General features: G+C 48.5%; 11 protein-coding genes across 11 annotated transcripts; 6 read left to right on the forward strand and 5 right to left on the reverse strand.

Annotated features, from left to right (window-relative positions):
* Positions 1–111: 111 nt before the first annotated feature.
* N7529_003906 (putative formin binding protein) lies at positions 112–1,035 on the forward strand (the record flags this gene model as incomplete). Its single annotated transcript, XM_057239433.1, has 2 exons — positions 112–135; positions 205–1,035. The coding sequence occupies 2 exons, from the start codon at positions 112–114 to the stop codon at positions 1,033–1,035; spliced, it is 855 nt and encodes a 284-aa protein (XP_057098728.1).
* A 1,602-nt stretch (positions 1,036–2,637) lies between these two features.
* N7529_003907 (putative C6 finger domain protein) lies at positions 2,638–5,192 on the forward strand (the record flags this gene model as incomplete). Its single annotated transcript, XM_057239434.1, has 3 exons — positions 2,638–3,693; positions 3,852–4,242; positions 4,330–5,192. The coding sequence occupies 3 exons, from the start codon at positions 2,638–2,640 to the stop codon at positions 5,190–5,192; spliced, it is 2,310 nt and encodes a 769-aa protein (XP_057098729.1).
* A 495-nt stretch (positions 5,193–5,687) lies between these two features.
* Positions 5,688–7,707, reverse strand: N7529_003908 (uncharacterized protein; the record flags this gene model as incomplete). Its single annotated transcript, XM_057239435.1, has 5 exons — positions 5,688–6,433; positions 6,502–6,835; positions 6,887–6,977; positions 7,038–7,488; positions 7,539–7,707. The coding sequence occupies 5 exons, from the start codon at positions 7,705–7,707 to the stop codon at positions 5,688–5,690; spliced, it is 1,791 nt and encodes a 596-aa protein (XP_057098730.1).
* Positions 7,708–7,869: 162 nt separating this feature from the next.
* On the forward strand, positions 7,870–8,662 carry N7529_003909 (spliceosome assembly protein PRP11; the record flags this gene model as incomplete). The annotated part of the gene is made up of 2 exons (XM_057239436.1): positions 7,870–7,881; positions 7,967–8,662. The coding sequence occupies 2 exons, from the start codon at positions 7,870–7,872 to the stop codon at positions 8,660–8,662; spliced, it is 708 nt and encodes a 235-aa protein (XP_057098731.1).
* A 758-nt stretch (positions 8,663–9,420) lies between these two features.
* Positions 9,421–11,555, reverse strand: N7529_003910 (serine/threonine protein kinase CBK1; the record flags this gene model as incomplete). The annotated part of the gene is made up of 4 exons (XM_057239437.1): positions 9,421–9,733; positions 9,791–10,267; positions 10,348–10,851; positions 10,924–11,555. 4 exons carry the CDS (start codon positions 11,553–11,555, stop codon positions 9,421–9,423), a joined length of 1,926 nt encoding a protein of 641 aa, XP_057098732.1.
* A 973-nt stretch (positions 11,556–12,528) lies between these two features.
* Positions 12,529–14,104, forward strand: N7529_003911 (Tim22-complex subunit TIM54; the record flags this gene model as incomplete). The annotated part of the gene is made up of 2 exons (XM_057239438.1): positions 12,529–12,619; positions 12,678–14,104. The coding sequence occupies 2 exons, from the start codon at positions 12,529–12,531 to the stop codon at positions 14,102–14,104; spliced, it is 1,518 nt and encodes a 505-aa protein (XP_057098733.1).
* Positions 14,105–14,634: 530 nt separating this feature from the next.
* N7529_003912 (peptide alpha-N-acetyltransferase complex A subunit NAT1) lies at positions 14,635–17,265 on the reverse strand (the record flags this gene model as incomplete). Its single annotated transcript, XM_057239439.1, has 3 exons — positions 14,635–15,089; positions 15,169–17,127; positions 17,184–17,265. 3 exons carry the CDS (start codon positions 17,263–17,265, stop codon positions 14,635–14,637), a joined length of 2,496 nt encoding a protein of 831 aa, XP_057098734.1.
* Positions 17,266–17,933: 668 nt separating this feature from the next.
* N7529_003913 (MIX23 family protein) lies at positions 17,934–18,703 on the reverse strand (the record flags this gene model as incomplete). Its single annotated transcript, XM_057239440.1, has 2 exons — positions 17,934–18,442; positions 18,502–18,703. Coding segments are annotated over 2 exons (711 nt in total), but the record flags the coding sequence as incomplete, so codon positions are not given.
* Positions 18,704–18,995: 292 nt separating this feature from the next.
* N7529_003914 (putative formamidopyrimidine-DNA glycosylase) lies at positions 18,996–20,468 on the forward strand (the record flags this gene model as incomplete). Its single annotated transcript, XM_057239441.1, has 3 exons — positions 18,996–19,588; positions 19,636–20,122; positions 20,430–20,468. The coding sequence occupies 3 exons, from the start codon at positions 18,996–18,998 to the stop codon at positions 20,466–20,468; spliced, it is 1,119 nt and encodes a 372-aa protein (XP_057098736.1).
* A 2,400-nt stretch (positions 20,469–22,868) lies between these two features.
* On the forward strand, positions 22,869–23,438 carry N7529_003915 (ankyrin repeat domain-containing protein; the record flags this gene model as incomplete). The annotated part of the gene is made up of 1 exon (XM_057239442.1): positions 22,869–23,438. One exon carries the CDS (start codon positions 22,869–22,871, stop codon positions 23,436–23,438), a length of 570 nt encoding a protein of 189 aa, XP_057098737.1.
* Positions 23,439–23,613: 175 nt separating this feature from the next.
* On the reverse strand, positions 23,614–25,321 carry N7529_003916 (cytochrome P450; the record flags this gene model as incomplete). Its single annotated transcript, XM_057239443.1, has 4 exons — positions 23,614–23,766; positions 23,834–24,281; positions 24,342–24,725; positions 24,786–25,321. 4 exons carry the CDS (start codon positions 25,319–25,321, stop codon positions 23,614–23,616), a joined length of 1,521 nt encoding a protein of 506 aa, XP_057098738.1.
* Between the last annotated feature and the right edge of the window lie 176 nt (positions 25,322–25,497).

Here is a 25,497-nt window from a genome sequence, read left to right on the forward strand (position 1 = left end):
ATTGAAGAAAGCGGAGAGCCCTGTGGTCACTGCTCCTTCGGGACTAGACTCAGACCTCGATCTTATCAAATTGTGACTGACACTTGTTTCTTCTAATTCCAGCACCTCATTATGGCCGAATACTGGAAATCTGCGGTAAGTGTGCCCGAATAATTGACCAGTCCCTTGCTAATCATTCCACAGCCGCGCCACTGGTGCAAACAGTGCAAGATCTTCATTCGCGACACGGCTTTCGAAAAGACCCAACACGAAGCCAGCCCCAAACATCAAGGTAGCCTAAGACGCTTTCTCAATCAAATCCACAAGGACAATGAGCAGCAACAACGAGATTCACAGCGCGCAAAAAGCGAAGTTGAGCGATTACGACAGGCCATCAGCGGCGGGTCTGCGACAGATAAGGGCGGCGAGGCACCGCCCCCGAAACGAAATGCGCCGCCAGCCGCAAAGCCCACACAAAGGCCTGCCAGTTTAGAAGAGAGAAAGAAGCAGATTGCACAGCTTGCCGAAATGGGAGTCGCTATTCCCCAGGAATTTCGAGCTGAGATGGCATTAGCAGGAGAGTGGCAGACTACTTCCGAGACAAGGATAGAGCCCCAGCAGGGACTGGAAGGCCCCACAAAATCGGTTGGAGTGCGCAAGCGCAAGCTTGAAGGCGAGGATGAGGAGGACGAACATGCGTCCGAACCGGTCGTGAACAAAGGTTGGGGCTCGAGAATGAAGCAATACCCCGGCGCACAAGACGACGGGGATTTGGATGACCTGCTTGCATCTACCAAAGAAATCAAAAAGACAAAGACATTCACACCCAAGGCTGAGCTTGTTGAAAAGGAGACCAATCCCGCGGCACCCACCAGTTCCGCCAAGAAACAAGATACGCCCGCCAAAGTAGAGTCTCAAGATACAGACGAATCAACTGTGGTCAAGACAGAAGAGTCAACCCCATCAGAGCCAGTGACAGAAGAGAAGCCCCAGAGCGAAGATGCCGCACCCGGTGTTGTCTTCAAGAAGCGAAAGCCGAAAACCATGCGGAAATGATTATATCGTTCTGAAGATGTATTTATTCCAAACCGATGTTATTATCATGACCAATTTGGAAACGCAGCCCACGTTCCTGATCACCATGATCCTCGTGGGATCTTATGCATCCGATTCTAAAATGATGGCCTGACCTAGCAGGCCTCAATTGCCTTACTTCATGCATGGGGCCAATCACAGATACCATCGCCCATACCAGCAGATGAAAATGAGTGTCAACGTTCACCACATTATTCATTGATGGATCTGGCAGATGTGTCGCTGTATACAAAGTACAATGAACAAATTCATTCTCGGTCATCATATTTGAGACCGGAGTCTTTGCTGCTGGGACCGGGCTACACTACTGCTCCTTGGTCTAAAACTCATGCTCAGTTGGATGAAGCCTTAATCGGTGAATCTCCAGTTCGGAAGTGTCTTGAATGTTGTTTTTGCGAACCACCTATAGTTTCAATAGATCATTCAAGGACAGCTGAATGCAGCAATATCTAATTCAACTCAACTTTTTCTAAATTTTATGAACTGAAACCCAAAGATAGCAGCCAACATAAATCCGGTAGCCAATATTCAGTAATTGTGTAGAAAAAAATGTAGGGTGGATAATAAACATAGCAATGTTGGGGTAGAAAGCGGTGATTGCCACTATAATTTTTTTTCCTTCGATCGCAATCAAAGCGGAGAGTTTCATCGCCGGAAAGGAAAGCTCCTTTAGCCTCATTCGCGCTTTTCTTGACCTCCAACAACTAGATCTACACAGTTTTACAGCAACTTGTGTATTGATCAGTTTAATACCATATATTCATACTGGTGAGTCTTATGCAATTCGAGACAGTTGTGATTCCCCGCAGCCCTGCCAATCCGTCCGTTCCTCGAGCGCATCGTCCTATCGCGCCGCAGCCCCGTCCTCCCTGTGCGATATGTCCATTATTCCTCCTATCGAGTGAGATCGTTGAAGTTTCAAACATCTCCTCGCGAGAATTCCCGAACCTCTGTGTGGGTGGTGAATAGAGATAGTTGCACTCGAGGCTGGTCGGCTACCGCGAATGCGACGTACAAAACCTCAGTCACTGGCAGAACACCTGGACCTGCGATTTTTGAGAGACTTTGTCATCGAATTACTGGCAACTTGCACTAGAAAGCATACTTTGCGCCGAGGACTATAATATAGACCCGATTTAATCCACCCATTGGGTTCAAATCCCTCCACTGGGATAGGTTGTGGAAGCATGGGATCTGTGCTAGCCTGGTGTTCCCATACCCTTCGCTGGGCTCTCATCATCGAATCCGGGGACTCTGATTTCATGGCACTTGGGCTTTGCTGCGGGGAACTGACGCGATTGCTACAGGCAGAATGAACTGGTTGACTGACCACAGCTGGACCCTACAGATTACAGGGAATAAATGATTTCTAACTCCCTATCCGTTCGACCTGGTGTGATCACTTCGCTCAGCGATAAGCCAGACGACCTTTGACCGTGAGGCCCTGAATACTCGATCTCTCCCCGAAAAGGCTGTCCTCGAAAACCTACTTGAAAACTTCCATTGTATACTCCCATCCGATCCATATAACTTTACTTATTGGGTGGCCGCAAAAAATCCAATATGGCGGAGCCGACGGACTCAAGCGCCCCGCCTGGCGAATCGCCCAATCCCGCGACCGAGCCCAATGCGCTAGCTACTGAGACAAGCCAGCCTCCACCCCAGGACGAGCCAATTCAGGCGGAACCGAACAACGCCCCAACGGAGCCAAGCCACGAGCCGACGCACATAGAGGAAGGGCAAGCACAGCCAGATTCCTCCACCGCAGACCCAGCACCGGAAGACCCAACACCGGCAGAGCCAACGACGCAAGATGCGAGCACGTATCAGCCTCCAGAAGAAGTCAACCAGCCAGCACAAGGACAAGCACAAGAACCCGATGTGACTTTACCATCAATTGAATCATCACTTCCTCCGATTGATTCGTCGATTCCAGCAATGGATTCATCGGAAGCCTTTGGGGACTCTGGGCTGAATTCTTTTGACGCTTTACCTTCACTTGGCCCATCTACGGCTCAAGACATGTCACTGCCTGCGATTGATACAAGTCTTTCATCACTCGATCATTCCTTACCAGCAATCGGAACCGATGATATCCCAACAATGGACGAGCATGAGTTTCGCGATGAAAGTCATTTGGACCATCACGATTCAAACTCTGGTCTGCCCGACTCTACAGGCACTGGACATGACACATCTCAGCACTCGGGGGTGAACGGTGTATCTCACTATCAAGCACCCTCTAATGGCACATATCAATATTCGCATAGCCCTGCTCAGTCACAGCAACCGGGCACACCGCAGACACAGACCCAGCACCAGTTCCAGGCGCAGCCGCAACAACATTACCAACAAAACGACATGTATCACAACTCTGGTACTCAAGGGCAGGTTCCACAGGCACCAATAGGCTCGCCACTTCCAAACAATATGCCTCCAATGGCATCCATGGGCCAATACATGACTGGTTATCCGTCTAATATGGGACAAGGAAATGCGCAAATGCGATATCAACTACCGGGAGATCCGAACAAGATGTTATCGGGGAATAGACACAAGAAAGAAGTCAAGCGACGAACAAAAACTGGTTGTCTGACTTGTCGCAAACGAAGAATCAAGGTGAGTTCGCAAAATGTAGATGCGCGCGGGGCGGAGGCCTCGCTTGTGCCCGCAGACCCCGCCATATTCTGTCCTTCCGCGTAAACCCACCTCCCAAACTCAACCTTTTTTAACATCTTTTTTTCATTTTTGATTTCAATCCTCTGACTTTGATTCAGTGTGACGAAGCACACCCTGTCTGCAGAAATTGCGTGAAAAGCAAACGCGAGTGCCTAGGCTACGACCCTGTGTTTCGAACTCAAGCATCCACACCTTCGGCTATCCAGCCAGCTCCTAACCCTCCTCCGTCGTTAGTGGTTAACCCACAAGGCCCTTCTACTACGACCCCAACAGCACCTTCATATCCATCTGCGCCTCCTGGGTACATGCCCGCGTCGTCTCAACCGTTTGCACCTTCTCTCCATTCCGAATCGCCATCTGCCTCTACTGAACAACACGAACACGGAGCTTCTATCGATCCTTCCTTGGGCGCAAACAATCATTCAAACCATCCAGAAATGCAAAATACTGTCGCACCCCGCCCGCAGGGCTCAGAGCCTGCTTACAAAGGTGAGATCACTAAACATGCTTTATATTCGTCCCATCGCGAACAATAGGTGGATCAAGATCGAAAGAGCTAACCATCCATACTTTCAGCTAAAAATCTTTACGTTAATGACCTTTTCTCTTTAAGGGGAATCGCACCACCTCCCCCTCACACTATCGGAACTCTTCCGCCAGGTCGTCTTGAAGAAATCCAGGCAGTCTTCCTGGCCACATATGCGCCAGCTATCGATAAACTTCTCGAGGTCCGCTGGTACACAGAGAAGGCTTTGTCGTTTCTGATGGCCGATGCCCAGCTGATGGCAGATTATTCGGCCTTGATCAATGCCTTCAATGAGTGGAATCTACAAGACGGTGAAACCCTTGCACGGCTGGAGAGCTTTGAGGCCTCAATCATTTGGAAGAGCATGGCGCTTTGCCGAAAGGTACCAGATGGAGAAACTGGGCAACAAGGGCGAGACTGGAATCTTTGTGCGGCTTGTGGCAGACTCAACGTCGTTGAGGCGTTACTCACGTGGACCCACATGGACTCAAATATCTTGTCGCGGGAGCTAGTCATGGATGCCGCCAATCCCCCGAACACCCCCGATCAGTTCCAGAGTCGCCAGCTCGACTTCTGGGATCAGGTCGGAGAATTCCTCACGCTTTATGACAATGAAGCAAGTTCGGCCAAGCAAATAGATGACACTCTCAGTCGATGCCGACAATTACTGGATACATATGAGAACCGCGACATCATCTACTCCATTTCCGTGGCGCGTCATCTAGGTCAGCGCTGGGCTGATTTCCCTAATAGTCTGCCGAAGGTGGGCTACACTACCGAGAAGGAATCAGGAACCAAGCTCTTCGTCGCACAGAAGTTCCTCGAAGAGGAAGCCGAGGGCAAGGGCACAACCCAAATCTACAAACGGATTTGCTGCATGGCTGTCCGCTCATGGTGGGTTGCTCGTGGGTAATCAGCCCAACATGTCCCGTGCTTCTCTCTCATATTCTCTCATACCGCTTGCATAATGTGTTCTCGAGGACCATTACATTTTTCTCGATTCTGCCTTTTACAGGATCTCATTTTGTTCTTTTGCGCTCGACAAAAAAAGCATCATGGCTCAGGCGTTTTCTTTTTCCTTTGCTGAATGATACGACCTCCAACAACTTCCCGTTCAACATGTCTTTTCTGTTTCCACTGGGGTTTGGGGGACTGGGCAGTGAACGAGCAAAGCACTATGGCGTTCCGGCCTTTTCTTCCCTCCTGGACAGGTTTCACCAGTCTTGTATGCATATATCCTCTGTTTCTTGCGGGAGTTCCATACCCCGAAGATTTCCCAGGCCACGGCTTGTGGATTTGTTACTTCTACCCTCAAATGGTAATCAAATAAAACCAAGGAAAAAAAATTTAAATATTCCAACTCTGTGCATAGATGTAGAGAAAGTATTTTGTCAACCGAGTCAAAGCTCTAGGTTCTTGATGGAGAGTCAGACATCTCAACCCGAATCCTAAGCTCTCCAATTTCACCCTGGAACAGGAACCCAATGTCTCTGGCTGAATCAACCAATTCAATCTCCCGGCGCACGAATCGGCTTTTACCAGGGGCATGGGGGTTTGAATCAGGTCTAGCCTGTTCAGCCTGAACTTCATCTTCACTATCGTCATCCCAATCAGCAGCTTCATCAGCAGCCTCCCTCTCCACAGGATCCCACTCATCCGTCTCCCATATCAATCTAAACCCAAATGCCGGAAGTCCGAAGAGCCGCGACACCAGCGCCTTGACCTGGTATGTATTGAACGATCCAGGAATCTCCTTGGCCACGACTCGATCATTGGATGCGCCGGGGTCATTATCATCGTAGTATTGTACAAAATGGAACGCCATTCTGACCAACCGCGCCGCCACAGACCGCGGATAGATCACTCGCGTCCCGGAAGCATCCGAGACAACTGCTCTGGTGATCGTTGGATTGGTGTACAGTTCGCACAGCTCGCTGTAACGCGGGTGCGTGGCGAGGATAGCGGGCTCTTCTGCTTCCGTTGTGGCGGAAAGCTCCTTACCAATGAGGGAGAGATAGTACATCTCTGCGTTTGAGCGGTCTTGCGGAGAGATGGTGCTGTAATTTAGGGTTGTGAGTGTTGGCGGGAAACGTGATAGGGTGAGCATGAATGCTTCGTCGACGGTCATTGGTTTGGAGTCTGATGATGTTGCGGCTGTGATGGATGGTGGAAGGGGGGTTGGTCGTAGAGGGGGCTGCCGGAGATGCGGAGGGTGGTTAGACCTGGGAACACGGTGGGGAGTTTGTTGAGGATGGCCCAAGAGGTGATGCTGTTGCGTGAGAGATCGAGGGATCGCAGAGTTGGTGGAAATTGGAAGTCTAGCGTTGTGTCTGCGGTGTCGCGGTTTACCGTATTGATGGGGTTCCCACGAAGGGAGAGGTGTTCCAGGTCTGGAAGTTCAGATATGTGCCGCAAAGCTGATATTGAGGTGATATCGTTATTCTCGAGGACCAATGTCGTTATAGTGTGGGGGAGTTCACACGATATCTCAGAGAGCTGGTTTCCAGAGGCTGTGAGAGATGTTAGGCCAGGGAATCGCGATGCAATTGCAGCAATCTATGTTAGCATTAGTGATGATACCAATTTTGTTTGGAGTTGAGAGCATACTTCGTCCCAGCTTAGCAGTGTTTCTTCTAAATGTAGTTTAGTGATGCCCTCAAAGACCAAGGTATCATCCAATGCCTGGAGCCGATTGCCACTGTCTGAGGTCAGCTCTAATCACGATATATTACACCAAGGAAGTCTGGCGGAAACTCACTTTAGCTTCAATTGTTTCAAGTGCTTGAGCTGGTTGCAGATGTCCCAAACATCATGCCACCGACTCAATAGACTTCGACTGAGATCGAGTTCTGTGATCTTGGGACAAGTTCGCCCAATATTTCGTGCAACATCACTGTCCGGATCATGATCTTGTTCATAGGATGATGAGACACCGACGACTCTAAGTCCATCAAGTAGCACGATGCGTAACTCTTGGAGTTCTGCGAGCTGCTTCCGAATCTTGTCGAAGCCAACTTCCTCAACGATCTTGCCGCTGATTTCAATTGCCTTTCCTCTGACAGATGCTCCGGTTGCTGAAGCATTTGATGCCACGTCCTCCACAGGCTCAGAAGCATACTTTTCCCGTAGGGCTTCAAGGAAGCTCCGGGGTTGGTCTGATGGTCTGGAGGGACGAACAAAAGACCCCGCTGTGGGTTGGTTGCTTTTGCCTGGAGGAGTGTGAGCAGCAATTTTATAATAAATAGTAACATCCACATACACGAGAAGTATCTAATGCCTTTATGCTCTCCTGAGTGCTTGCCACGGGTTGTGTCGTCCCATTCAACGCCTAACCAGTCGCCTGTGGTCCCTTGAACGGTGCCCACATAACGGACAGTACATAGGTGGCCGTCAAAAGACAGACGTTGACCCAAAGTCGGAGCACTCATCACTCAACTCAGACCTAGCAGGGTCATTTGCCTGTTTTGCATGAGTCTGCTACTTCTACTGTGATATCCATGCCCGTGAGATATCTGCTTACCTAATCTAAATATGGGCTTCAGCGCTACTTGGATTTAATCTTCATCAACTTTCTCTCAGCGACCAACTAAATGGATTATCAGGTACGTACACCTTCCAGCTGTATAATAGAGCGCCAATCAATTTACCTACATACCCTGAAATAGACCATGCTAACACCAACCCCAGAATCGCGCAGGATCCAAATTCGGCGGCGGCGGTGTCGCCTCCCAATCTGCATCGAATGCCGACCGTCGCGAGCGACTGCGCAAGCTCGCACTCGAGTCAATCGACCTCGACAAAGACCCCTACTTCTTCAAGAACCACGTCGGCAGCTTCGAGTGTCGTCTGTGCCTGACAGTGCACCAAAATGACGGCTCTTACCTTGCCCACACCCAGGGCCGCAAGCACCAAACGAACCTCGCACGACGAGCAGCGCGCGAGCAGCGCGAAGGCAAGGGCCAGGACCCGAACTCCATGGCCGGATTCGCAGGCGTGCAAGTCAAGAAGCAGATGATCAAGATCGGCCGGCCGGGTTACAAAATCACTAAGATCCAGGACCCTCTAACGCGCCAACAGGGCCTGCTGTTCCAGTTGCAGTTCCAAGAGATCACGCCCGGTGTCGTACCACGCGTGCGCTTTATGTCAGCCTTTGAGCAGAAGATCGAGGAGCCGGATAACAAGTACCAATACCTGGTGGTTGCTGCTGAGCCTTACCAGACCTGTGGGTTCAAATTACAGGCTAAGGAGGTTGATCGCCGGGATGGCCAGTACTGGACTTGGTTTGATGAGGATAGCAAGGAATTCTGGGTACAGATCATGTTCAAGACTGAGCGCGAGGAGCGTTTCAGTGGTGTGCCTGGTCTAGCGCCTATGCAGACTTGATCAAGTTTCTTCCCCCCAATATCTTTGCTCGTGTTTGCTCTATTTGGCCCTGTTTTCTTTCGGGCTTGCTATAAAAGACGATGGTTGTTTCTATGGCGGGGATTCGGATGAGGCGTTCTAGGATTGTTCCATGTGCATAATTTTTTTATTTGACCCTCAAGCGATTCGCTTTATGACAATTGACGTCCTATCCGATGGCATATTTACCATCAGTGATAATTCTCAAATTCCGGGTCTAGTCACCTTGATACCTACTACTCCGTTGTTATGTTGTAGAGTCTTTGAGCGTCTAATAAGTAATATTTTCGACAAGACTTGAAGGCACGAGAAGGCTCGCATTGCCATTGGAATTACTCTTGGAAAAGGAAGGATAAGGTCACTGGGAAGTCATTTTGTTCTTTCGGGAGACCCTGACTATGTTAAAAGTACTTAGGTACATCAAGTCTAATATTGGACGATGGCATTGGCCCCGAATTGGCCAGGTCGCCCCAAATATGTGACAATAGGTAGTGTGTATCGTCTCGAGAAGATGTAAGGCGTTAGTTATCAACAAGTGAAACCAAAAACAGGTCATGATTTGGGAAAATAAGATCGCGCTGATATGCTCGATGATAACGTGTAACGAGAGATGAAAACAAAACCGATCTTTTTCCACCTGACCGACAAGTGTGCAAAAGAACCAAAGTCGCAAGCCCTGCTTGCTTCCTGGTTTCTCTGACAACGAGAACCAATCCGTCCCGGAAAGCGAGGAGCGAATTTTAATTACTCTGGAAGGCATTAAAAGCCTTGTAGGTGTAGCCGATGAAGGGAAGACTCATCTCGGCTTCCTGTGAGTCGGGCATGGCACGAGCTTGGGCACGGTGGATGGCACTAGTGTCTTCCTGAGGAATCTCATCAATCGGGAAGTAGGACACATCGATGTTCGAGCTGAGACGCGGCTCGAACGGAGCACGGATGCCCCGAAGTTGATCCCAAATAACTCCCCGGAAGAAGGGGTGATTTTTGATCTGTTGCGCGCCTCCATGCTGCCCCCCTTCACTGCCAATACGGTGGTCTGGATCGCACAAGAAACTATAAACGCACGAGTGAGCAAATAGAAAGCTTTTGGTAAATAAAGACAAAACTTACCTTCGGATCAAACCCTCGGAGTCACGCGAAAGAACCAATTCATCTGGGAAGTACAAACACTCCCTCCAGTTGACAATTTTCCGGTAAATGTCATTGTTGTCTTCGGCACAGAACGGAGGCCATCCAACAAGACATTCGAACATAATAGCACCGACAGACCACCAATCACACAGATAGGTATATCCTTGGCCGTTGAAAATTTCAGGAGCAATGTAGTCAGGAGTTCCAACGGTGGAATAGGCCATCGCACGGCGGGACTTTCGCCAGGTGTTGATTTGACCACGATTGGATACGGTAAGGTTAATTGCATCGTTAAAGTAACCAGAGTTGCGGTTCCGATCTTTGGAGGTAGAGTTCTTGAGGAGGTTCTTATAATAAGCGTTGTCGTGGGTCTTTTTGCCACCGGTTGAGAGACCGAAGTCAGTAAGCTTTACATGGCCACCCCGGTCAAGCAGAATGTTGTCAGGCTTGATATCACTACACAAAAGGAGTCAGTAAAAGATGTTATCCAAGCGGGGAGTGCTTTGATTGGCACCAAGAATCCAGAGATCACTCACCGATGAAGGAAGCCAAGCTTGTGTACAGCCTCAATGGCCATTACAACCTCAGCCATGTAAAATCGAGTAATGTCTTCAGAGAAGATCTCGTACTTGATCAACATGGTCATCAGATCACCACCAGGCAAGAACTCCATCAGAAGGTAAAGGTACGCAGAGTCCTGGAACGATGCATGCAGCTTCACAAGCCAAGGGTTGTCCTTTGAGTCCGCCAAAATATCACGCTCGGCGCGGACGTGAGCCAATTGATCCTTCTGGAACATCTCTGTCTTGATCAACGACTTGAGAGCGTAAATCTTGCTATCAGTTTTACGCTGCACAAGCTTGACCTCACCGAAAGCACCTTTTCCGATAATTTTGATAGTCTGGAAGTTGGCTGGTGTTTCCTTGGTCCGCAGGAATCGAAGGAAGTCAGATTCTCTCTTTGAGATGATATCTGCATCCTGGCGCTTCTTTTCGATGGGGACATTGGGGTCACCGATTGTTTTGTCAAGTTCCGCAGAGCTAAAGGGGAAAGATTCATTAGTATGAGACAACCACGAGGCATTTCTTTTTTGGTGAGACATGGATACTTACCGCATGTTACGATCACGGGCCCGGTCAATGTTCTCGTGGAAGAATACTGTCACCAACTCCTTGGCTGCCTTGCCCCGCTTGTGCACATTCTCCGAGTATCGGTCAGGGAACCGCTGTAATTCTTCGTTCTCAGAGGGCGGGCGAGGACTGCGAGGCATTGGGGGGATCAGGTGTGATGCTTGGCCCGGTGCTTGAGCAGGGGAACCGCCAGCTGTACGAGGTCGCTGCGCTGGGGACGCAGCACGATTATTGAAGAATCCTGCACGGTTTGCGTTGAGATCCTGGTTGGAAAAGTGCTGGATCAACCCGTTGGTGCCATCAGGGTAGCCTGGACGTGTCTGGTAGGCGGGCTGGGGTGATTGCAAGGCTTGCTGTTGTGCGTACTGTTGTTGCTGGGCGTATTGCTGTTGCTGGGCTTGCACCTGAGGTGGGTAGTTGTTCTGCAGGAAATAACCTGGGGCATAGGCTGGGTTGGAGGGATCGACCTGCTCCTGAGCCCCCTGAGCCGGATAGATGGGCTGTGGGAAAGCGGAGGGAGTAGTGGGATAGGCGCGATTGTTGGGGTTATTGAGGTTGGCATTGTAGTTACGGTCATAGCCGTAATTCATGTTATTGCGGTTGTTTGGATCCATGTTTGCAGCTTGAATTCCTAGTAGGAATTCTTTTGTTCAAGCTGACAACTAATGGAAGAAAGGCGGATGGGGGGAGGAAGAAAGAAGGGCGGGGAGTTCAAAGAAGCGGTGGCTCAGGAGGCAATCTAGCCCCCCAATTCACTGTGTGTTTACACCATTGGTTTTGTTCTGTAACAAGTCCTGTGCTCCCATAACACTGTTAATGCAATACTCTCGAACTATTGTAGTCTAACATTTTTATAAGATAAAGCCTTGGAAATGTAACCCTGGGGGTTGCTAAATGTCTAAGGAGAACCCCCCCGGGGCCCCAACTTTTGCTCTGCTCTTGAATTATGATCACTATTCTATAAAAGCCATTCCAATCATCCAGAGCAGTACAATGGTCATCTAAAAATGATGTCTCTCATAATAAATCACGTCAGAAATCAAGGGGGAGGGGTATTTGTACAGGAATGCTGAGATCTGTGCTCGTATGGGAATTCCAGTCTGGGCTGTCACCATAGGCCATGGGGCAATCCATCTACAGTGTGTAATTCGATTTCCCTTTCAAAATTCTTTGTTGGCCCTTCTTGCTGTACTCACTAAGAGATTGCCACGAAGATTGGCAGTTCCAAATCCCTAAAGTAGGCAGTAGGCACAAATGAGGCTCTAATACTATACGCTGCCTGCCGCACAGATTCATTTGCTTTGGTTTGGCTTGATTTGTTTCAATCACTGGAAAACTTGGGACACCATTGGGATATTAGGAAATGACGCACAGTGGCCATCAATGAATCAAATATCTCAAAAGTCTGTAAAAAGGCTGCGACACGCAAAGATTTACAAGTTGGACTCGACTTGACAATTTTATATAGGTCATGTGATCACGGAATAACATATCTCCAGATAGTCCCGAGATCTTGAACTTTTTGAGCATTGCCCCGGATGTACTTTGTTTATACATACAGCCCATCTTCTTCAACATATAGTCTCAATGGCAGAAGCGTCAAGCTCTGCTGCGCCTGCGGGCTCCAGCAAGCCCCCGGTGATTGAGAAGCCGCCTAACCCGGTCTTCAAAATGATGGGTATGTTTCTGTTCCCCGGGTTTGAAATGCAAATGATGCTAATGTTGATCACTTATAGGTCTGCCGAATATGCGTTTCAAATTACCCTCTCGTAATTGGATGATCTTCCTCACAATCACTGGATCCTTTACCGGTGCTATCATGTATGACCGTCGAGAGAAACGGCGCGCGCAACAAAAATGGGCGGACCTTGTGGCTCATTTATCCAAAGAATCCCTGCCAATTAACGAGATGCGCCGGAAATTGACAGTCTATCTGTCTGCTCCCCCTGGAGATGGATTGCGCGTGGCCCGGGATCACTTCAAGGAATACGTCAAGCCGATCCTGGTCGCCGCCGCGCTAGACTACACTGTTGTCGAAGGACGCCGTGAAGGAGACGTGAGAGCTGGCATGGCAGAGAACATTCGCAAGATGCGCCGCAAGGCTGGAGAATCAAGCTCAGCCGTCGAAGAAGTCGGCGCCGAGGCTGCCGTTACTGCCGCCCGCGAACAGTTCGGTATTCGTGACGAGCCCGGTCCTAAGGGCGACTTGGTCATCGGTCGGCATACTTGGAAGGAATACATCCGGGGCTTGCACGAGGGCTGGCTTGGACCTTTAGATCCGCCTCCCCCACCTCCGGAGGAACCTTCGATTGAAGTCATCGAGGCACCCATTGTAGATGAGGCGCCCATCGCAGACAAAGCCCCCGAGGCTACGACCCCGCAGATTTCGACCATTGAGTCCCTCGAGTCATCCCTTCAGTCCGATAAGGAAAACAGTATCCCGGATCCAAAGGCAGAGGAGGCGAAGGAGGCCGAGAAGAAAGAAAAGTCCGACAAGCCTGCCGGTCCTACCCCTGCATACATCTCCCCCGCCGAATACTCGTCCGCCAGCCTTCCTCCCTCTCTCCCCCAGTCTTTCGACAGCTCTATGCCTGTTGAATTCCCCCACATTCTCGGATTCCTAAATACCCCCATCCGATTCTACCGCTTCCTTACACAGCGCCACCTTGCCGAGAACGTTGGGCGCGAAGTCGCTGCCATTGTCCTCGCGGCTAACGCGCGTCCTTACCATGACGAATCTTTCAGCGCAGGCTCTGAGCCTACTGGAGCCAGCATCGACCCCACACCTTCCCCAGATGCCTCGTTCGCAGATGATATTCCCTCCGGCAAGTACGAGCAACAGACCGTACTTGTCGCCGCCGAGCAGGAGTGGCACAAGTCTGCGCGTAAGCGTGAAGAGTGTGACAAGGAGCGCGAGTGGCTTGACGACGTTGTTCTCGACCAGCGCATTGCCTCGCGCATGCAGCGTGCTCTTCTCTCCCCCGAAGACGAGGCGCGCTCCCAGCGCATTGCCGAGCAGCAGGAGTACATCCTTGGTGAGGAACGGCCAACTGCTGTTCCTTTCTGGAAGCGGATGTGGATCAACTACGGCTATGGTGAGAGTGAGGAAGCCCTGCGTCGCAAGCCGATTTTGGGTAACCTTGATGGAGAGGACGGACAGTAAAAAAGCAAATCTTGAGAGATATTTTGCCTTATCTTCACGATTTTAAAGTTTGTTCATCTTAAAGAACGGTTATAGGATGGTTTATTCCCTGGCATTTTAACCACGGCATGTGTTGGTCTGTTTGTTTTGCATATTGTGACTCCCTCCTCGGCTTGTATAATATTGGCGCTTTTGTTGTTTTAAATGTCTCATTATATAAATGTATAGGTTCATCTGATGGAGAAGAAATCTTGTTTTGTTTAAAATTTGGAGTAGATTTTGCTGCCTTTGGCCCTGAGTTGGTTGGCAATGAATACCAATACGTTGGATTCTCTCAACATTTGCTGTATACTTCACTGACGTATGTCAACATCAAAGTATATTTTCTCTTCCCTGGTCTTTCTCTATGTTCTCGTGCTCCTTTTTGCCCATCATTACTCCTGCAACTGCATGTCTTTATATCGTAGTGAAACGCAACCGTCGAAGCGAGAATATCATCCGTGAAGGATGATTTGGTGGGTGTTCACGGTTCTGGTTGTAACATTCGCGTATCAGTTCAGCTCGAAAACTGAAGACTCAGGCCACTTCTTGGCGGCCTTCTCGGCGTAAGCAGTCTTGTCACTGCCCCACTTGTTCAAGAGGTCCAAGGCGATGACAGCCTCGTCGATGGTGATCTCCGGCGAGTCAAGGGTGGCAAGCAAGTCTTTTTCGCACTGCGACTTGGATTCCGGCTTCAAGAGCTGACGGCAAGCGAGACCAGCTTGTACGTGGGTTGCACTGGCATTGTTAGACGAGAGGAAAGACTCGTTCCACTCTTCGAGGTTCTGAGACTTGGGCAGAAGCTTGTCAAATTCAGCATTGACAGCCTCGGCAACCTGCTCAGGAAGCGGCTCGGAAAGGCCATCGAGAGTCTTGCGGAAGCGAAGCAGTTGAACGTGGAGAGTGGGGTTGGAGGAATCGAGAGCGTGAGCGGCTGCGAGACACTTGACGGCAAGAAGGTGCTTGTCTATGCGATATTAGTTCTCAGGTCAAGATCTCTCTTTCTTTCTTTCTTTCTTTCTTTCTTTCTTTCTTTGGCAACATACCTCTTCTGCTGTATACCTCGAATCCGAGGCATTGGCCCTCGATGTTTTGAGGGGTGAACTCGAGCAACGGGGTCAAGAACTTCATAACATCCTTCAGGGGCTCCTTCGTCTGGACCAAGTTGTTGCCCAGAGGATCCGCATCCTCCTTCTTGGTCTCTCCATCAGCATTCTTAGCGGTGGCAGCGGCCGCCTTCCTTGCCTCACGCTTGTCGGACTCGATCTTTTCCAGGCGTTGCTGCTCTTTCTTCGCCTTTTTGAGAGCCTTCTTTCTCTCGTTCTCGTCGGTGGAATCGATTCCATTGGCCCCGCTGGGCATGGGTCCAAACGCAAGATCCGGCTGGTCGTGAAGAAGTAGATGGGTCTTGATAGCACCAATGGCCATTCTTGTGTAGAAGGGGTGCTCGCGCAGACGGTCTTCCCAACGAACCATGTCGACGTAGGCCCTGATCATGCCCTTGCGGAGGGAGAAGCTGTGGAAATCAAACTGATCTTCCTGCCAGGTATCGAAGATGTTATAAACCGAGTGGAAGCGCTTCAGCGCAAGGCCAATCTTCTTCTGTCGGAGGAATGCCTCGGCATCCTCGGTCAAGAACCAGGTGCACTGCATCTCGTGAAGATCGCCCAGTGTGCCACCGACAGTCTCATTGCGCGTGAATTTACTCATAAGCTCCAAGCCCTTCTCGTTTTCGTTGTTTCGGAGCACGTATTTGGCTGCCTTGGTGTTGCCGTGACGATCCTTCTCGTCCAACAGACGAGCTTTCTCCATCTCTTCTGCTGCCTTGGAAGGATTTCCATAGTGCTTCCAGATTCGCGCCTTCGTCATTTGGTATTCCACGGCTTTGGGGAGCAGCTCAATAGCCTTATCAACATTCTCCATGGCCTTTGGGAGGTTGCGGCTGAGATGATAATTGTAGTGTTGTGCGAGGAAGTAGTATGTGCATGACAGGAGCTCCTTGTTGTCCTCGTTGGACTCTGTGGATTGCTGGCTGGAGAGGAACTTTTCCACCAACTCTTGCACCACGTCACGCTTCGCCGTGTTGACATAGAGGTGCTTGATGTTCACGAATAATGAAGGAACACGCTTCTTCAGCATGCGCTGCAGATAAGCGTCGGCGGCCTGCTTGAAATCTTCACCTTCCAGGAAGTCGAGAGGAATGCGACGAGCAGCGTCACAGCGGGGGTTCTTCTCCACCCATTCATCGTAGAGAGCTTTCAACGCCTTGTGGTCATTTTCAGGGATAGACTTGGCCTTAATCAAGCCATTGTAGTATATCGAGTTGTCCGGGTTGCGGTCCAAAAGAGCAGTAAATGCTGCTTCCGCGTCGGCCTTGCGGTCCAATCGCAAAAGATAATCTGCCTTCATCTCCATGACGGCGAGCACGTCGGTGCATCGATATCCGACGGCCTCGAGGTGTTCCAGAGCTCTTTCGAGGTCTCCAGTTTCCGCGATGATCGTGTTCTTATACAAGATAGCTTCCGAGTTCTCCATGTCAGCGACAGGCGGGGTAGCGCCCTTTAATGTGTCCTCGTAGGTAGTCAAAACCTTCTCGGCCTCTACCAAATCCCCAGCCAAATGGTGGGCAATCGCGAGCGCGGTCCAGTTCTGACGGAATCCTGGCCGAGCCTGCAGCATCGCACTGCGGCTCTGTATGTATCCCTGGTAATCCCGCATCTGCATCTGGAGCAGTGCCAGATCACGTTGAATGGGCTGCGATTCAGGCTCGAGGCGCAGAGCGAATCGATATGCCTTGATGGCCTCCTCGTAGTTCTTCTCCTGGCGGTAGAGCAACCCATACACGTGCCAGGTGATATGCGACTTCATATCATTCCGGAGAGCCTCTTTGGCGAGCGCAAAGGCCTCCTCTGATTGACCGATTTGACTCATATTAAGAGCCTTCATAGCTTGCGTGTCACCATGGTTAGGGTTTTTCCGAAGCACCTGGTCTGCTGTCTTGATGCCTATGGAGGGAAACGTGGTTAGACGAGCTTGGGTCAGGCACAGGGCGTAGGCTGACCTTTCTTGTACTGCTTCATCTCAAAGTGGCGAACCACCTGACGAAACAAGGATTGATCCTTGGAGGGCAATGGTTGCGGCATTGTGGGCGTGCTGACGTCGAAGGACTTGTGCGTGTGAGGAATCGATGTGTGCGGGGGACGACTTCTCCGAGTCCGATCTTGGCAAAGCAAAACTCGATAAGATAATGACCACCACGCTTCTTTTTTTCATTTCCTGAATTTATACAAAACATTGTACGCAGTATATGATGCGCTCATCTAATTCCCTGCACTTACCAGTTGTACTTGTAATTAAATAACAGATAACTAGGGAAACACCAGCAAGTGGTGCACATGTGGTTGTATAAATAATACATTCGAAGGAAACGAAGAACTAGAAGAACAGTCAGTACATTGACTACTTTACAATGTAGAACAACTTCATATTTTAATATAAGTGGTAGAGAGACACTCCAAGATAACGTCATGTATTATAGTATAGTATAGCTCTATCCCTCATTTACCATTTCTTGGGCCAACTTATCTTGATTTTCTGTTCAACAAGCAAAGATGATGGTGCGATATAGACCACAGGACGCAGCAAAAGAAAAAAAGAGAAAACCACGTGAATGTTTGATCTCGATATATTCTGATTATGCTGTAATTGTACACGGAGAGGCGAAACCTCTCAGGGCTAGGGAACAAGAGTTGAGTTATATACATGAGGCCATCGCGGCGTATATGCAGTTCGGCATGTCCTTTTAGCAGAGTTATTTTTGGTGAGAATGGCGCCAGTCATTGAGAGCCTCTTCCCAGGTAGAAGAGCCATTGCATTTCTCCGATATCATTCCCCATGTTCGGGCCCGAATAATTTCTTCAATGGTACGTTCATTACGAACTAAATTAGCCAATGATTCAGTGCGTGCTTCACGGGGGAAGAACCGAGCAGAGTATGGGTCAAGGCGCTCATTGACTACACGTTCCCGGTCTCGTGCGGATTCCGTCTGCCGAAGGATCAGGTCGGGATCTTCGGGATCTGGACTTGTCGCCACACCGGCACAGTAAGTAAGGACATCTGATCTCGTCTGCCATGACGGAAATAATACATTGTCTTTGAAACTCTGGCAGGCTGCGGGATTGATTGATTTCCGAGATTGAGAGTCGGTCTGTCGTACTGCAGTTGATGACGGGTCAAACCCGTCTAGAGCTGGGGTAATCAATGCATTCAAATTTTGGGTAATTGAATCGTCAATAGTAGACCTTGAAAGCCGGAGAAAGTCTAGATGAAAGCCAGATGTCAGCATGTGCTTTCTCCATAATGATCAATTTTAGACCAACCTCTGAATACCCTCTCGTCAAAACAGAACCGAGGTGTCAGCGTCGGGGCTGCGGTTGATGAGGTTTGTGACATCTCGCCACGATTCTCCTCCGTGTCTCGGTTTGACTTGATCCAGAACCACTCCAGTTTGATAAAAAATATATCGGGAATTTTATGGACAGAGTTAGATCGGAACAATATCCACCAGTTCTGTTTTGTGCCGGCTAAGTGTAATAATTGGTTAAAATGGTAAGTAAGCAGACAAGCAGTCCTAGAGGCAAGTTGAAGCTCTCCGTCATTTCTTACCGCCCTTGTATGAAACTGGATCAATCTTTCGGGCGGTGTGACTTGGTACCTAAAATGCTCACGTGATAGCGCGCGTCGCGTCTAGGCCTGGATTCTTGGTAACCTGGGGACGTTCGCGTCAGCTCCTACATTTTCACCCCTGAGAAAAAAGCCGTGTACATACTCTCAACTCCATTTTTGATATTCAAGTTTGAAATCCATACCCAATATGCCCGAGTTAGCGGAAATCCACCGCATTGTGCACTTCATTCGCCAGCATTTGGTTGGGAAGACACTGTCCAAAGTACAAGCACAAAATGATGACATTGTCTTTGGCAAAGTTGGCACCAGTGCTGTCGAATTTCAAAAGGCGATGCAAGGGAAAAAGGTTGTGGGTGCGGGTCAGCAGGGAAAATACTTCTGGATCACCATGTCTTCACCACCTCACGCTGTGATGCATTTTGGAATGGCTGGCTGGCTGAAAATTAAAGATGCTGACACTTACTACTACCGAACCGACAAACCTGCCGATCAAGAATGGCCTCCTAAATATTGGAAGTTCCTGCTAGAGACAAGCGATGAACCCAAAACAGAGGCAGCATTTGTAGATGCCCGCAGACTTGGTCGCATCAGGCTGGTGGATTGCCCAGCGGATGAGATTCGAGACCATACTCCGCTCAAAGAGAATGGCCCCGATCCGGTCACTGATAAAGAAGTTGTGAATGAGGCATGGTTGGAGGAGAAATTAGGAAAGAAGAAAGTGCCAATAAAAGCTCTTCTGCTCGACCAGGCCAATATCAGTGGAATCGGTAATTGGATGGGGTGAGTGTTCTTATCAGATTACATACGCGGAAGCTAATAGTTCCCAGTGATGAAATTCTTTATCATGCCAAGATACATCCAGAGCAGTACAGCAACACTTTGAATAGTGATCAGATCAAGGCGCTGCACTTTTCGCTTCATTATGTCTGCTCAACCTCCATTGGTGTGCTAGCAGACTCGGAGAAGTTCCCTGAGAATTGGCTTTTCAAACATCGATGGGGTAAAGGCAAAAAGAACCAGCCAGCAGTTCTTCCCAATGGAAATAAGATCACTTTTCTTACTGTTGGAGGCCGAACAAGCGCCGTCGTTCCAGCCGTCCAGAAAAAGACTGGCGCAGTTGCTAAAGATATTGATGAGGATGTTACCAATGGCACACCAGCGAATTCGAAAAGAAAACGTGCAGCCCCAAAGAAGGTGGACAGTGAATCGGAAGCGGAAAATACAACAGAGACAAAGAAGCGAGGCATTTCGAAGCAAAAGAGATCGACAATAAAGAGTGAAGATATGGAAGAGAAAAAGTCAAAGCCAGCCATTGTTGGCAGAAGATCTACCCGTTCGACAAAATAAGATGCACAAATGTTGATTAGCCATAAAATCATGGAAGCGCTTGTACATCCCATCTAAAAGGCTGGCACATGTGATACTTAGATATGCGCCCTAGGCCTTTCTGTTTTTCATTTCACAGGTCTGTCATTCTTTTTGGATAATTAATATATAGCGGCTGAAATTCCATACTACCGCGTACTTTCGATATGACCTGTTTCCGGACTTTTTGGGCACCATGTACTAAATATATTCTGCTACAACCTTCAGGGAATAACTTAGACACTACCTAGTATAGCTTAAAGGCCGCGAAGAAGAGATTTCAACGCAAGTTTAGACGGACTGAAATGAAACAAAAGAAACATAGAAAGCACACAACCTTGGAAAAAAATAATAATTTAGTCACCTATTTAGGAATGTCGCCGGACTTTTTGCCTCATGATTCATGAAATTCCAGCATCTCTCACCCAATGAAATTGTATTGAAGGTATTTATCGAGCACGCGAGAAACAAAAGCTCATGGCTTAGATCAATTGGCCTTTACACCTACATGGATTCCCAATGGAGGCAATGCCCTTTTGCAGCAAGTCCTTCAAACTGCAAAGCTCAGCCTCCCGTTCAGACGTAAAGATAAATCTTAACCATGACTATTCGTTCATGGAACAGGCCCAGCCCTTTCCAATATTACAGGAACTTGGTACATGGGTAGCGTTTGAGCTTTATAATTATTTGATTCATCTTCGACCATAGCGGGCATGATACCAGAGCGATTGCATGCAGCGTATATGACATAGAAATGGACGTATGATAATGCTAAAGGGTTGGAAGAGGCGGGAGAAGAATGATGGAAGAAAAAAGAAATGTCAACGAGGAAACCCCGAACGTGCAGATCATCGACGAGCTGATTGCATAGCCAAGCATTCTTACATTAGCTCACAAGAAATCTCTCAATATCTTTCAAGCCCATGTGTCGTATTTAGCCGCCTGCCGGATTGCTGGAGTGCAAGTGTTACGTGTAAATCTGCGGAAATTGAGACTTCCGGCCGTGCCTTGAGAGATATTAACTATAGCCCTTAAATAACGTTTATATCGAAAAGTCATGCAAATCATCACAGCAGCCTATTCATGAACGCGAGAGGATTTCGTCGTCATAGGCGTATAAATCGTGGGGGTTTCTATCGCTTCTCACTCATGTTATACTTCAATGGTGGAAAGGACATAAGAACCATGTTGAACTACCACGTTCTCCAAACCTATAGTGGGAACTAGCTAGACTCATTGATTACAGCGTAAGAGAAATAAATTGCGCTAATGCATGGCTTGCATCAAGCGACTTAAGATTTTGTATAATTCGTATCCCAAATAGGCATGCCATTCATGGCATCTAGTATACCAATATACATGTGTACTGACGACTTCAACCCTACATATGTATATTTCTAAAAACAAACTTGACCTCGCGCCACGTTGAAATAAATTGGGATAATCTAGTCCGAAGAACTAAATTAGCTTCACGCTCTATGACATTCCACTTCTTGTACTCGGAGTACTTTACGTAAAATAGTACACATCTATACCTGGGCAGTACTTTTCAAAGTGACACTGCAGATCAGGCGCCTTACTTTGAGGTGACACCGCATATAAGGCATCCCAATTTAAGGCCTCATCACTAAACTTGGGCTAAGATCTACACCAGGAACTAAAACTTGGGGTCCTTCTCAGGGCGGGGCCCCTTGCATATTGCCTACACCCAAAACCACATTCTTTGTGAACGAACAATGTTAATTCCACATGATAAAGGTATGAACCAGTAGAGATATCGTCCAATGGTATTAGAACGATAGTCGGAATTTACTCGACTCTCAACTCGACGTGTCACATGCATGATCATGATCTGCCCAATTTCCTCTTTGAGCAGATCCACAATCATACAAGATTGTAACGGGTTTGAATATTTGCAAAGTGAGATATGTCTCTTTCATTGTTCATTCAACAAATCAGAAGGACATAAATAAGGCCTCGGGCCCCTCCTTCAATTAAACACCTACTTGCTATAATTTCGCGGCTACTGAGATATAAGTTTAGTATTTGGGCACGAGAAAGTATGCACTGAGTCTCCAGTGTATCCAGCAGATGTCTAGTAATGAACGGTCTTGTATAAGATCTATTGCTTGGTATGACTGACCAAATAACAGGCGTTCTCTTCGTTCAACAGATCAGTTACATTTAAACCTTCCAAGCACAAGCGGCCATATAATCGTGTGACTACGCAACAGCGCTCAGCGTAACTTTATATTTTCAGAATGATATGCACCTCATGTGGGTTCTCAACGTCCACACAGGATTCCAACTCCTCTAGAGCAAAGGCAGCGGTGGCGGATCGCCGTCGTGAACAGAATCGTCGGGCACAAAAGCGATTCAGACGTTAGTCAAACGATCCACCATACAACCTTGAATAATATTGACCTCCGTTTGCTTGTAAACAGAGAAACATCGCGAACAAAAAGCTGTCCCAGGGAAAGACCAATCCCATCCTCAAAACAGCGCCTCAGATGTATCGGAAGACGTTAGTTCGATAGCGTCCAGCTCAATAGCGTCCACCTCGTTCATGCCAGTCACACCACCCAGTTCAATGTGTACTAGTCAAACACAAGCCTCAATAGGTCCTTGCGAAGAGGGTCGAGGCGATAATGTGATTGATTATGATTTTTTTTTGGATTCGAACGATGATTGCGGAATGAGCAGAGGCGTGGAAGACTTCTGGACATCAACACTGAAAGAGACCACTCCCTTTGTTTCTACTGCTCTTGTCATCCCTTCTGGACCAAAAGAATGCCGGGGTCATCAGGCAACGAGGAACCTAGGTGATGCTGTCGACAACAGCGAAAATGGCAAAATGTCAGCTGGACCGACCGTGCTTCATCGAGCGGTCCAGACTGGAAATAGTAAAGTTGTGTGCCTTTTACTCGAGCATAACGCAGACTGCAATTCGAGAGACAATACTGGTTTGACACCTCTGTTGTGTGCGGTAATCGGAGGCCATGAAGAAGTGTTAGAAGTATTGCTATCCCATGGGGCCCGTCTAGGATATGTCGATAATGCTCATTGGTCAGCTCTTCACTGGGCTGTGTTCCATAGTCGTCACAGAATACTGGAGCGGCTTCTGAGATGTTGCGACGGGGATGCTTCATTGCTCAACATACGAAACAAGGACGGAGAAACACCGCTATCAATCGCAGTCAGCGCGGGAAGCGAGGTGGCCGTGAAGCTGCTACTAGAATTCGGGGCTACGGTCAACACAGAGTGAGCAGAATCTGTATGTTTACATAAAGAATCTCACCATAATCACTGATAAATGCACATATTTTTTGACCTCAACCCCAAAAACCGTTTTATTTTTCAACTCCGTGTTGTGACTAAAGGAATGGACGACGCGAAGCGGCATCTATGCGCTGCATGCAAATTGGTAGTTTCGAACAGACTTAGAGGCCTCGAACCTTGACCTTAACCCGAAGGCCACTCTGTTTATTGAAAAAGTAGTCATGAGTTGTCCAGTTATTACCCGAGTCCTCTAAAACAAAATCGAATCTGCGAATCAACAGGGGTACCATTTTGTATATCTCACTCAGAGCAATCTGCGACAACTTTAGCACTCATACTCTGCCTCGTGTCGTGGATAGCCTTGTCTTTAAATAAACTCACCTGCTTGCCGATGCAAGTTCTAGTGCCAGCTCCAAACACCAGGTTGTTACATCTGTCCATGTTGGCATCAGTGCGTTCGATCCATCTTGCTGGTCGAAATATATCGGCATCTGGGCCATACACGCCCTCATCTCGTCCTATGACGGCCGCGTTCATACCGACCTTCCATCCTGGTGGGATGTACATTCCAGATAGCTCAATTCCAGTCTGATCCACGACTCGAGGCATAGTGAATCCCACGGCAGGATGCAACCGTAATGCCTCTTTGATTGTTGCCTTGAGAAGTGGAAGCAGGACGACTTCTGAATATTTAGGAAACCTGGATAGTTTCCCGCTCTCCACAGCTTGGTCAATCTCTTCTCGGAGGTCTTCATACACAGAGCGATTCTTGGCAAGATAATAAAAGACTGCTTGCATCTCAATCATAACTGCGTCCGCGCCTGCTGTCCTACCAAACCAAGTGCATTAGCAGATTGTATGTGCGTGTATATACGCAATAATTACTTACAGAGCTGCAAAGGCCTCGTTCTTGACGTCTTCAACGCCGAAGTCCAAGTTGTCTCCTTTGGAATTGACAATGGCGAGCAGATTATGCAACAGGTCTTTTCTCTCTTGTTTTCCATCAGCTTTAATAGCGGAGACTCTGTCGTCCACGCTGGTGCGCGCCGTTTCGATTATGTGATTCATCCCTTTTAGCCCTTTGCGTGCTGTAGAACTGAGCATAAAAGAACTCATAATCAGCCTGCGGACCAGAGGCGAAGAAGCTGCCGCCGTTGTCAGTACGGGAAGCATTGACTCCAGAGATGCGAGAAAGGCGCCCTGGTCGCCACGATTCTCCATGAAACCGAGCGAGCGACCAAAAAAGAGCTCTCCGATAACATCATAGGCGTACCTGGAGAATAATTTCCATTAGTACATGATCGCTATGGATTAGGAAGAAAATGAGTCCCACCATAGAAACCAATCCCCGAGATCAATCGCTTCATCGGGAACTGTACGCTCAGTCATACGCTCGACAAACAAGCGATTGCAGTCGTCAATATATGACTCCAATGTCAATACGGTGGACATAGTGTACACACTGCTTACGATGCGTCTTCGCGCGTGGTGCAGCCTTTCGTCGACGATAGCAAAAGCGTTGGGGTATTTGGAGAAAGCTCCCACATCCCAAACATGGTAGAAATCAGACTTGTTGAGTGGTGAAGTTGTGCTGTATATCTTGCGAATTGCCTCGGGATCTGCACAAGCTACTTCATCCGGCGCAATGCGGACAAGTGGTCCGTATCTGCGGTGCAATTTTCGTTGCCACACATCCAACTCTCCTTTTGAGACGGCATAGGTTAGCCATAGTCGAGTGACAGACGGCCAAAACGGCCCAGGAACTTTGCTGAGAGGATGAAATGTTCGGCAGTAGATACACCAAGACACGAGATACCCCAAAAAGGTAACAAAACCAGCGCCAAACATGAAACCAATACTTGGGGTCATTTTTGTATGCTTTGAGAACTATTCGGAGTTTGTCAAGCTCGGCAAGGGTCCAGATTCACTATGGGCATTTCACGCGAAATGCGAAGCAGGCCCAGGTAGTATTCAATATAACCCGGAGATTAATCTGCAATATAAGGAATAGTTTGCTTAATCCTTGTAAGCCATGATTATTAAAG

Source organism: Penicillium soppii, assembly GCF_028829465.1.
Source record: "Penicillium soppii strain IBT 18220 chromosome Unknown utg000004l, whole genome shotgun sequence".
In the NCBI taxonomy this organism is placed as follows: Eukaryota; Fungi; Ascomycota; class Eurotiomycetes; order Eurotiales; family Aspergillaceae; genus Penicillium; species Penicillium soppii.